The sequence below is a fragment of the Microcaecilia unicolor genome, chromosome 3 (genome assembly GCF_901765095.1).
Source record: "Microcaecilia unicolor chromosome 3, aMicUni1.1, whole genome shotgun sequence".
Lineage (NCBI taxonomy): Eukaryota > Metazoa > Chordata > Amphibia > Gymnophiona > Siphonopidae > Microcaecilia > Microcaecilia unicolor.
Window position 1 is genome coordinate 512,106,681 of NC_044033.1, and position 12,775 is coordinate 512,119,455.

At 43.2% G+C, this 12,775-nt stretch overlaps 1 protein-coding gene across 3 annotated transcripts in view; it reads right to left on the bottom strand.

Moving 5' to 3' along the window:
* Positions 1–2,464: 2,464 nt before the first annotated feature.
* The window catches only part of LOC115465250 (ubiquinone biosynthesis O-methyltransferase, mitochondrial-like), a 63,069-nt gene continuing 52,758 nt past the window's right edge, over positions 2,465–12,775 (bottom strand). For all 3 annotated transcript variants that reach the window (XM_030195654.1, XM_030195653.1, XM_030195655.1), the window contains 2 exons: positions 5,716–5,875; positions 2,465–2,882 (listed from right to left, as the gene is read on the bottom strand). In XM_030195654.1, the coding sequence (XP_030051514.1) occupies positions 2,686–2,882; positions 5,716–5,875 (357 nt within the window). In that variant the 3' untranslated portion in view covers positions 2,465–2,685. The remainder of the gene's footprint in view (positions 2,883–5,715; positions 5,876–12,775) is intronic.

Here is a 12,775-nt window from a genome sequence, read left to right on the forward strand (position 1 = left end):
GATTGAGAAATTTGTGGGATGATCTTATGGCGTTTCTGGGAGGCAGGTCCACGAGGTTTAGCATGTAGATTGGGGCATTTGCGTGAATGATTTTGTGTACAATCGTGCAGATCTTGAACGCAATGCATTCCTTGAGTGGGAGCCAGTGAAGTTTCTCTCTTAGGGGTTTTGCACTTTCATAGTTTTTCCAAATATGAGTCTGGTGGCGGTGTTCTGGGCTGTTTGGAGTTTTTTGATAGTCTGTTCTTTGCAGCCAGCATACAGTGCGTTGCAGTAGTCTAGATGACTTATTACCATTGACTGTACCAGGGTACGGAAGATGTATCTCGGGAAGAAAGGTTTTACTCTTTTGAGTTTCCACATAGAGTGGAACATCTTTTTCGTCGTGATCAGATTACTGCAGATGTTTATTCCATTTTGCAAGTAGTTTTTGGAGGCAATGATTAAAAGCCATAAGTACATAAACACATAAGTATTTCCACATTGGGACAGACCAAAGGTCCATCAAGCCCAGCGTCCTGTTTCCAACAGTGGCCAATCCAGGTCACAAATATCTGACAAGATCCCATAAAAGTTCAATACACTTTATGATGCTTATCCCAGATATAAGCAGTGGATTTTCCCCAAGTCACTTTAATAATGGTCTATGGACTTTTCCTTTTGGAAGTCGTCCAAACCTTTTTTAAACTCCGCTAAATTCTATGGTGTTGAGTGTTTATGATTGAAAGTTGGTGTGTGGTATAAGAGGAAGAGTACCAGGCTGCAAAGAAACATTTTTAGATTGTAAGCTCTCTTGAGCAGGGACTGTCCCTCCCCGAGTTTAAACTTGTACAGCGCTGCGTAACCCTGGCAGCGCTATAGAAATGCTAAGTAGTAGTAGTAGATTGAGAGTAGGATAAATAGTTTATTTAGTCAACTATCCTTTGAATTAGTGAACAAAAGTAAACAGCATAAAAAAATTTCTGAATATGACTCTGCATGCCAGATTTATAGAATACTAGTAACGAACGCCCATTTCAAATCGCAATGAAACGGGCGCTAGCAAGGTTCCCCTCCGTCCCTTTGTGTCTCGGTGTGTCGCCGGCCCCCCTGCAGCCTCCGTGCGTCGCCGGCCCCCCCTGCAGCCTCCGTGCGTCGCCGGCCCCCCTGCAGCCTCCGTGCGTCGCCGGCCCCCCTGCAGCCTCCGTGCGAATGTGCTGTGACCCTGGCCCTTTTGGCACGCCCCCCAGCGTCCATGATCGTTCCGTTCCCCCCGATGTGTGTGTTGCCAGTGCACCTCCTTCCACCCCCACCGATGTCGCTGCCGGCGCTCCCCCCTCTCCACTGACCTGCCCAAACAGAAGATTTCAGCGTCATGTGAATGCCCCTGCAGTAGGAACCGATAGAGTAATGTGTGCTCCGCCCTCGACGTCATCGCGTTTTGATGCGAGGGCGGAGCAGAGCTACAGTGCAGTACTACGTTGGAGCTGAGAATATGCTCCACCCTCAACGTCATAACGCTTGCGAGGGCAGGGCCCACAGACTGTGATTTTGTGTGGCTTCAGAGCTCCGAACTTACGAACCTGGCTTCAGTGACATCAGTGCAAATAGAACGTTGAGGGTGAGTTTTATATATATAGATAAAAGACTTGCAACATCCAACCCTTTTTTTCCCCCACAATGTAACTAGTTTTCAGTAGTCTATTCTTTACTTTGGGAAAATATTCTCACTGAAAATATGCTACTTTATAGCCTTGGTGGCTGAGCAGCAGCTGTGCTTTCAATTCTAAGACTTGTTCCAGCTGGATCTTATCCCAATCTGCAGCAAATTAGCTCCACTCTCTCTCAGATAAGTGGATTTACTTGAAACCCTAAGGTATAAAACCACCAAAGCATATCTGGTCCTTGAGTGCAAAAACACAATCCAAAATGTAGCGATTACATTTGCAGATACATGTCTCTTATCCATAACCATTTTTTGGCATGCAACATCCAGAATCACGTACACCAACACTGACCTCAGAAGGCAGCTCTCCCCGGCGATTGGGGTAAATTTGCATCACAGTTGATGTCTACTACTACTACTATTTAGCATTTCTATAGCGCTACAAAGCACACGCAGCGCTGCACAAACATAGAAGAAAGACAGTCCCTGCTCAAAGAGCTTACAATCTAATAGACAAAAAATAAAGTAAGCAAATCAAATCAATTATTGTGTACAGGAAGGAGGAGGGTAGGTGGAGGCAGGTGGTTACAAGTGGTTACGAGTCAAAAGCAATGTTAAAGAGGTGGGCTTTCAGTCTAGATTTAAAGGTGGCCAAGGATGGGGCAAGACGTAGGGGCTCAGGAAGTTTATTCCAGGCGTAGGGTGCAGCGAGACAGAAGGCGCGAAGTCTGGAGTTGGCAGTAGTGGAGAAGGGAACAGATAAGAAGGATTTATCCATGGAGCGGAGTGCAGATGTCAGAAGAAGAATGCTGCCATGTCTAAAAACATTACTTTATCTTTATTCTGAAGCATTTTTCTAACTCTGGCCGTACATATACACAAGTGAAGTTGTTAGATACATTTCATTCGGAATATGCATTCCACTTCACAGCAGACTACTGAACTGGCCACAGCCTTATAAATGCTATTTCTGAGCCGTTTAAGGACGCAATCTGTACGAGTTATCTTCTTGACGCAATCTTTTCCCCTCTCCTTAAAGTTCAAAGAGCAGTGCTGGTGCTGGTCTCAGGCTGCTTCTGCCTTTGCTCTGAAGCAGATTCACTGGAAGAAGACTCTTTGGGTGGAATGACCTTCACTGCATGTACTGCATAGTTAAGGCTAGTGTTCTCCATCCAACGCCAGGAGCCAGACAACGGATTGTATAACATCCCGTTCAGTGTTTCCATTACAAACCCATCTAAAGAGGAGAAAAAAATATGAAAACATGAAACTTCAGTCTTAGTGTTTTCTTTCGTTCTTTCTTTTTTACCCAGCAACACAGCACAACTAATGACCGTTCTGGACAATTTATAATCGTCACTTCTTTCGATTCCCCCTGATGCCTGATCCACACCTACCTCATCTGATCACAATATAACTTTGTATCTGTCACCAATCGAATTGGCATCAGCCTCTACGGTAATATGTAAGCCACATTGAGCCTGCAAATCGGTGGGAAAATGTGGGGTACAAATGTAATAAATAAATAAATAAATAAATAAATATTTGCTAGTATTTAATCAATTCTATTCTCAATTTTGTATGCCTTACTAGCATGAAGTTACAAGAGGAATAAGCACACTTTTTCAGTAAAGAGGCTGCATTATTAGCAGTACCAATGGGGCATCATCAATGAGTCACTGACTGACATAAGTACATAAGTATTGCCATACTGGGAAAGACCAAAGGTCCATCCAGCCCAGCATCCTGTTTCCAGCAGTGGCCAATCCAGGTCACAGATACCCGGCAAGATCCCAAAAATGTACAAAACATTTTATACTGCTTAGCCCAGAAATAGTGGATTTTCCCCAAGTCCATTTAATAACGGTCTATGGACTTTTCCTTTAGGAAGCCGTCCAAACCTTTTTAAAACTCCGCTAAGCTAACCGCCTTTACCACATTCTCTGGCAACGAATTCCAGAGTTTAATTACACGTTGAGTGAAGAAACATTTTCTCCGATTCGTTTTAAATTTACTACATTGTAGCTTCATCCCATGCCCTCTAGTCCTAGTATTTTTGGAATGCATGAACAGACGCTTCACATCTACCCGTTCAACTCCACTCATTATTTTATAGACCTCTATCATATCTCCCCCCACATCTGCATACTTATCAAGTCTCTGCTTCTGTACTTCTACCAGGTCTCAGATGACATGAAGACACTGAAAGCTGAATAAGAGCAAGCAAAGAAAGAATGTCTATTCTGTACTACAATCATCTTCCCGTTTCAGTCTGTTGGCTCATAATGGGAGTGTGAAGAATGGACTTCAGGAGGTAAAGGAAGCGGTAGGACAGGAAACTTATCTTTGGCGTATCATGGCTGCTTGGGCTCCTCACTCGATCTAGTTTTCTGCCAGCAGAAAAGAGCTAAAAGGGAGGAACAAGCTAGGAGGCTATGAGAGAGGAGCCCAGCGGAGTGGCCTAGTGATTAGAGCACCCGTCTTCACATCCAGAGTCTTGGGCAAGTCACTTAACCCTCCACTGCCTCCGGTAAAAAGTTTAGATTGTGAGCCCTCCAGGGACAGAGAAATACCCAGTGTACCTGAATGTAACACCATGAGCTGAAAAGGTGAGAGCAAATCTAAATAAACTTAAGAAAAAAAGTTTAGAGGCAAATACGCAGGCTGAAAGAGGAGGAGGAAGTAGCTAACAGGAGATAAGTCACGATAAGCATGCACTGCTTACAGCTGTGATAGAGGGAAGGAGTGGAGCTCTGAAGAAATAAAGGTGGAGTGGTGCTACTTGTGGGGGAGCCTTTTGCCCTTGTGCTTCCTGCTACTGTGGCTGCCGCCACTTTGGAGCCGCTGCCCTGACACTCAAGACTGCTGGGGCATGTGCAGTCATCTTACAGCCACTAGCCTGCAACACACTTCCCAGGTGTTCGCGACACACTAGTGCAGGGGTGTCCAACCTCAGCCCTCGCCAGGTCGGGTTTTCAGGATTTCCTCAATGAATATGTATGAGATCTATTTGCATATAATAAAAGGCAGTACATGCCAATAGATCTTATGCATATTCAATATTTATTAATCTATTACTCAATGAGATATCTGATATAACTGAATATTATGTGTCACTCACAGTATCAGTCCTTAATTTCCACATAATTCTTGTTATCTAAACTACTTTATTTACTTTCTTCCTTCTACTTAAACATTGTACATACTGTTTCTTGTTTGTTCAAAATTGTGTACAGCATCAATTTGATAACATATTTTTCATTGATATACCACATCCATGCTCTCATTCATTCTCACTTATTTAAACAAGACTGGTCTAATACATACTGCTCAACAATGTATTTCCCTATTATCCGTATTAAATTTGTAACATAACTGCGATAAGTGACCTGTGATGGTTATCTATATAACACTTTAGATATTTGGCCTTTTTGCTTTAAACATAAATGGCATCAAGTTAACATCAACCGGCTCGTATAGTCAACCTTCTTCTCGTCTTCTACCACTCTGGACAGACGTACGTACAAATTTCCATATACACATACCATCATAGGAGACAGCTCTGTGGCACCCCAATATTGAGCAAATTCCTTGACGGTGTCCAGGAAGGGGTCATTTCCATTGGATTTAGCACCCCCAATCATTTTGAAAAGTTGGCTCCTATGATACCAATTGATCTTTCATCCCTCTCCTATCACTGCCCACCATACTCGACACTAGCTGTACAAAATTACAAGGTCTACTGGCAGGTCATTTCTAGCCTGGTCATCTTCCTTTTTATTCTTGAGACCAACATTTAATCCAAATACCAATATTTAATTGAATACCTAGGGCTTAACAGATTCACACAAGCAATGAAATTGTAGAGGCTGGCTTCCCTTTGCTCATCAATACCTGCATTTTAACTGCAGTCAGCCTAATGCAGCTGTAGTGCCTGCTGTTTAAGGGTTATAACCACCCTGTTATTCCTATAATGTAGTTGAAATCAAGACTCTTACTCTGTTTTTCCCAGCCAATAAATGTCAAGAAACGAACTTTAGAACATATCCTATCTGTTGCCTGATACTTACTTGATTCCAGGAGGCGTTCAAGCTCCTCAGGTGAAATAAACTTCTCCCAATCATGAGTTCCGTCTGGTACAATACCCATTATTTTCTCAGCCACTACAATCCCCAAAGCATAGGACATCGTGGTTTTATTGATTGTAGTTATAAAGAGTGAGCCCCCAGGCTAATATGAAAAAGAAAATGTTATTGTTAGAAAATCATTAAAAAAACAAACAAACACCACCTCCAAATATTATGAAAAGCACTGGTTAAAAATGGTGAAATTGGTCTTACCTGCTAATTTTCTTTCCTTGAGTCCTGCTATACCAATTCAGACAAGTGGGTTATGACCACCTATCAGCAGATGGAGGCAGAAAAAATGACATTTGAGTGATATATCAGCATAAGGTACAATGTAGTCCTGGAACTTGCCAGTAAACTATGGACAAGGTAGATCTACAGCCCAATGACAGAGGACAGCCTTGACAAAATCCTAAGGGACCTTCTACCAACTACCTGCTCCCTTGAACCTTGCCCATCAAAAATAGTGCAGCAGGCAAGTATGAGCCTCATAGTAGGTGCCACAAAAATTGTGAATGCCTCTCTTTCTAATGGGCAACTACCAATAGCAATAAAAAGGGCAGTGGTTCACCTTTTACTAAAGAAAAACAACCTTGACCAGGACAAACTTGAAAGTTACCGGACCGTATCCAACATCCCATTTCTAGGGAAACTTATAGAACAAACAGTCCGTATTCAACTTAATGATTGGCTAGAAGAGAGAAACTTGCTAGATTCATGTCAGTCTGGATTCAGACCGGTTATGGAACAGAAACAGTCCTCGTATCCCTACTAGATGATCTTCACAGAAACAGACGGGATTCGCTTCGGTGTTAGTACTGCAAGATTTCTCAGCAGCTTTTGACACTGTGGATCATGATATCATGCTAACATGACTGACAGAAACAGGTATCAGTGAAACAGTACTTGCCTGGTTCAAACCCTATCTATCAGACAGGCAACGATCCATAATGTTTGGCAGCAACTTATTGCCACCATGGGCACTGACCTATGGGGTACCACCTATTCGGGTCAATATATACAAGCCACTGGCAGAGCTGATTCAGTCAATGGAGGCTCAGTTCTACATCTATGCAGATGATGTGCAGCTACTCATTCCCATTGAACCTGACTTACCTACAGCCTTGAATAAATTGATTACCTGTCTAAAATCAATTCAAGAATGAGCTAAACACAACAAACTTTGCCTGAACCCAAGTAAAACCGCGTTTCTCTGGATCCCTAACACAAATGGATGCATACCTGACATCAAAATCTCTTTCGGGAAATACGAACTCTCCCTCAAATCTTAAGAATACAATTAGATTCAACACTTACTCTGAATCCCCAAATCAAAGCTACCTTCAAAGATACTTGCTGCCTCTCTCTTTACATCGAGAAGGTAAACCTTATCCTAGTTGTGTATGCCATGATAATATCAAGACTGGATTACTGCAATGCACTATACAGCGGTCTGACTACAAAGGGCCTGCACCAGCTTCAATTGATCCAGAATGCTGCAACAAGACTCGTAGGTTGCAAGCGACAAGACCGAATCACACCATTTTTACAAAAACTTCATTGGCTACCAGTACAAAACAGGGCTAAATTTAAAACTCTATGCCTGATCTTCAAGGCCCTTAAAGGAAATGGCCCAGAGTACTTGAAGAACAGGATGACCCTCTCTACACAGCACCAAGGACATTAAGGTTCTCTCAAGGACTATCACTAACTACACCCTCTCCAAAAGACATTACACGATGTGATACTCGCAAGCGAGCCTTCTCCAGAGTAGCCCCCCCCCCCCCCCCCCCCCCCCCCCACTCTGGAATGCAGTGCCTGAAAGGCTCCACTTAATACCAAACTATCTCTACTTGAGGAAGCAGATGAAAGCTTGTCTCTTCAACCAGGCTTTTTAAACGAAGAGGTAACTAACTTGTTAGTCTCACTCACACACACAAGGAGTGACATGGGCTGCACAAACTGCAGCAGGACATGTTTATCCAAACCTACCCTAGCAGATATAATATTTAACCATCTCTCCGACTTCATGTGCACCTTTCTTTAAATTAGTGACCTTATTTTCTAACTCTTCTTACCTATCTATATGTTACCCATCTCTCTGACCTCATGTGCAACTTTCTTTAGTCACCTTACTCTCTAACTCTTCTTACTCTCCTACCTATATGTTCCATCTTTGCTTATACCCTTTACTGTCAATCAAAATGTTCTATTATGTATTGTGTTGACATTGTAAGTAGTATACTATGCCACACTATATATTATTTGAATATTTTTATTGCTGTAATTGCCTATTGCTCAAGTTTGATTTATTCTTGCTGTACACCGCCTTGAGTGAATTCCTTCAAAAAGGTGGTAAACAAATCCTAGTAAATAAAAAAAATAAAATAAAATGAAATGTTCTGGAACAATATAAATCAGCTTCTATAGTCAAAACCATAGTATGAAGAAACTGAACCAGAGCATCAAACAATGCAGCGGTACAATGCCATGCAGCCCCATTGTATCATATCAATGTGCAGCATCAAGGCTTAGCCTCAAAGTACAGCCTTAAGCACAACCTTTCAGCAGCTTACAGAAGCAGCAGTAAACCAACTCCCAGCCTAGAGAGAGCAGGGAGACTATCCTATGGGAGCAAAAGAGGCCCTGCAGGAAGCACTATTCAACACTATGAACCTGACTTTAAATATATAGACTCAGGCCAATATCAATACCTCTTCCCTGGGCTCCCTGATCTCATCTCATGGTTTCCAATATCATCTCTATGCCGATGACACCCACCTATATCTCTCCACACCAGACATCACCGCAGAGACCCAAGCAAAGGTATCAGCCTGCTTATCCGACATTGCCGCCTGGATGTCCAACCGCCACCTGAAACTGAACATGTCCAAGACTGAGCTCATCGTCTTTCCACCAAAACCCACGTCTCCTCTTCCTCCACTTTCTATCTCAGTTGATAACACCCTCATCCTCCCCGTCTCATCTGCCACACAACCTCGGAGTCATCTTTGACTCCTCCCTCTCCTTCTCTGCGCATATTCAACAGATAGTCAAGACCTGCCGCTTCTTCCTCTTTAACATCAGCAAAATTCGCCCTTTCCTCTCTGAACACACCACCTGAACTCTCGTCCACGCTCTCATTACCTCTCGCCTTGACTATTGCAACTTACTCCTCACCAGCCTCCCACTTAGCCATCTATCCCCCCTTCAATCTGTTCAGAACTCTGCTGCACGTCTCATATTCCGCCAGAACCGATATACTCATATCACCCCTCTCCTCAGGTCACTTCACTGGCTTCCAATCAGATACCGCATTCAATTCAAGCTTCTCCTTCTTACCTACAAATGCACTCAGCCTGCTGCCCCTCACTACCTTTCTACCCTCATCTCCCCTTACGTTCCTGCCCGTAACCTCCGTTCACAGAACAAATCCCTCCTCTCTGTACCCTTCTCCACCACCGCCAACTCTAGGCTCCGTTCATTCTGCCTCGCCTCACCCTACGCTTGGAACAACCTTCCTGAGCTCTTATGCCAAGCCCCCTCCCTGCCCATCTTCAAGTCTTTGCTTAAAACCCACCTCTTCAATGCTGCGTTTGGCACCTAACTCTTACCTTTCAGTAAATCCAGACTGCCCCAATTTGACCGCCCCTATCGGACTGACCGTTCACTTGTCTCTTAGATTGTAAGCTCTTTGAGCAGGGACCGTCCCTCTTTGTTAAATTGTACAGCGCTGCGTAACCCTAGTAGCGCTTTAGAAATGTTAAGTAGTAGTAGTATCAGCTCTCATGCTAAGGCTTGTTGTTTCAATAGGCCTCAAATCTACGTGCAGTGAAATGGACGCTGAAAGGCCAAGGCTATATGAAGGCAAAAATAACTTCAACCACCACCTTGTTTACAGAAACTGGGACCTTGTTTAAAGAAACTAGGACCTCACAGTCAGAACAAATCTGCTCTCGGTGCCTGTGACCCTGTGATTTGGTCTTCTGGAAAATCCCAGATCTGTTGTTCCTGACTGTGAGGCTCACCTTACCCAAGGGAAGGGTATAAGAAGCCACTGAAAAAACATGGTTATCTGCGTGTTATCTGGAGCAGTTCACACAAGAGCTGCCGCCAGTGAATTAGCCGACCGCATCATGAAGACATTTGAAGCTCGTTAAAACTCAGCCCTGCCATCTGTTCCTGCCTGCCCCTGCCTGAAGAGTGATAGTACCTGATGGCCTGCTATCTGCTCCTGTCTATTTATATTCCTACAGTGCCTGGGGGTTAGGGGTTCTAATCAGTTCAGAACTAGGGTAACGAGTGCATTATCTTTACCTTACATTGACAGGCACATAAATACTCATTGACTTACCATCATTTTCGGTAATTTAGCATATGTAATTTATAATACCTGAGCCTTGTATCTTATTCTTTTCAGTCCTTATCAGTTATTTCCTGGTTATAAGAATTTGGGTCTGCACTTAGAGAGACAACTCATTACATCTAATCTAAACACAAGTGTTACCCGTTAATATTTTCCACCTTTTTACTAATTCGCCCCCCTAACTGCCTGTCCTCTATCTGAGGTCAGGTAATTGTAGAAATAGTTCTACACTTCCCCGGAGACTGCCAGAAGAACCCCCATGAGATTCTCTTAGATGTCAGCCAGTACCAAGACAAAAGTCCAGCTAAAGGAGTGGTTAATTAATCAGCCTGAGAACCTGGGGAACTGGGTTTGATTCCCACTGCAGCTCCTTGTGACTCTGGACATTGCCCCAGGTACAAAATAAGTACCTGTATATAATATGTAAACTGCTTTGATTGTAACCACAGAAAGGTGGTACATCAAGTCCTATTCCCCTTTCCCTGGTCCTGGACTGATCTAGCAGAACTCAAAGAAAGAAAATTACCAGATAAAACCAAATTTCACTTTCCTTATCTTGCTAAACTAGGCCAGGTACAGCAAGACCACAACTTCACTACTACCGTAGAGAAGAACAGCCATGCTGTCGAACCCTCTGAGCAGAAGCACAACAAGAAAACTACACAGGGCCCAATCATTGAAGAAGTGACCAGACACCTGAAAAAGTTCTAAGCCAATGCTTGAGCATCTGCCAACTGGAAGGATTCATAAGAATAGCCAGGGATTGGGATGCAAGACAGATCCCTCATTCTGACTGATGAAGGTTGGAAAGCAGTCCAGTTTCCACAGATCAGTCACAGAAATGGTTCTGCTGAACATAGTGCATTTCTTGAAACTACTGGGAATTTTAAGAGACATCGGGGCACCTGACTCAATTTTTAAGATGAAAAGAGAAGAGTCTTAACAGGGCGTTCAAGCCAAAGGCGGCCAAGGGAACTGTCAAAAAAATAAAGAAAACTTAGGCTCAAAAAAAAAAACAAAAAACCTAAGAACTAAAAAGGGAATAAAAAGAAAATTAAGAAGTTGGGGTGGGGAGGGTTTTGGGAAGGGAGGGTTGTCTATTTCGAAAACCTACTATAAAAATTGAAGTTTATAGCAGATATGTAAGAATATAATGTTGTACTAGCGAACTGTACTATATGATACTAGTATTATATGGATTCAGATGAGACAATGTGTTATAGTTTGCCAACTACTGTATGATGTTAACACTGGAACCTAAATAAAGACTTCTTATAAACAAAAAAAATAAAAATAAAATGAGAAAAATGTCTCACATACTGCTAGGGAAGGCAACACAAAGGAAGCAAAAAAAGTGCTGAGAAGAGATGGCAAAGATGACTGCTCTGCAGACAAAACAAGACTGATGGTCCTGCACACTCAGGGTCTGTGCTAGGACCGCTGCTTTTTAATATATTTATAAATTTAGAAATGATTTAGAGATGGGAGTAACTAGCGAGGTAATTAAATTTGCTGATGACACAAACTTATTCAAAGTCGTTAACTCGCGACAGGATTGTGAAAAATTACAAGAGGACCTTACGAGACTGGGAGACTGGGCGGCTAAATGGCAGATGATGTTTAATGTGAGCAAGTGCAAGGTGATGCAAGTGGGAAAAAAGAACCCGAATTATAGCTACGTCATGCAAGGTTCCACGTTAGGAGTTACGGACCAAGAAAGGGATCTGGGTGTCGTCGTCAATAACATACTGAAACCTTCTGCTCAGTGTGCTGCTGTGGCTAGGAAAGCGAATAGAATGTTGGGTATTATTAGGAAAGGTATGGAAAACAGGTGTGAGGATGTTATAATGCCGTTGTATCGCTATATGGTGCGACCGCACCTTGAGTATTGTGTTCAATTCTGGTCGCCGCATCTCAAGAAAGATATAGTAGAATTGGAAAAGGTGCAGCGAAGGGCGACTAAAATGATAGCGGGGATGGGACGACTTCCCTATGAAGAAAGGCAAAGGAGACTAGGGCTTTCCAGTTTGGAGAAGAGACGGCTGAGGGGAGACATGATAGACGTATATAAAATAATGAGTGGAGTGGAACAGGTGGATGTGAAGCGTCTGTTCACGCTTTCCAATAAATTCTAGGACTAGGGGGCATGCGATGAAACTACAGTGTAGTAAATTTAAAACAAATCGGAGAAAACCTTTCTTCACCCAACGCATAATTAAACTCTGGAATTCGTTGCCGGAGAACGTGGTGAAGGCGGTTAGCTTGGCAGAGTTTAAAAAGGGGTTAGACGGTTTCCTAAAGGACAAGTCCATAAACCACTACTAAATGGACTTGGGAAAAATCCACAATTCCAGGAATAACATGTATAGAATGTTTGTGCGTTTGGGAAGCTTGCCAGGTGCCCTTGGCCTGGATTGGCCGCTGTCGTGGACAGGATGCTGGGCTCCATGGACCCTTGGTCTTTTCCCAGTGTGGCATTACTTATGTACTCACATTGAGCAGGAAGGCATCTGTGCATGCGCGGTGCGGCAGCGCCAAAGGCTTCAAGACATTTTTTTGAATGCTTGGCAGCGTGAGTGCCAGGGCTCTCTGTCAGATGACATCACCCATATGTGAGAATCCACTGTTCTGCTTGTC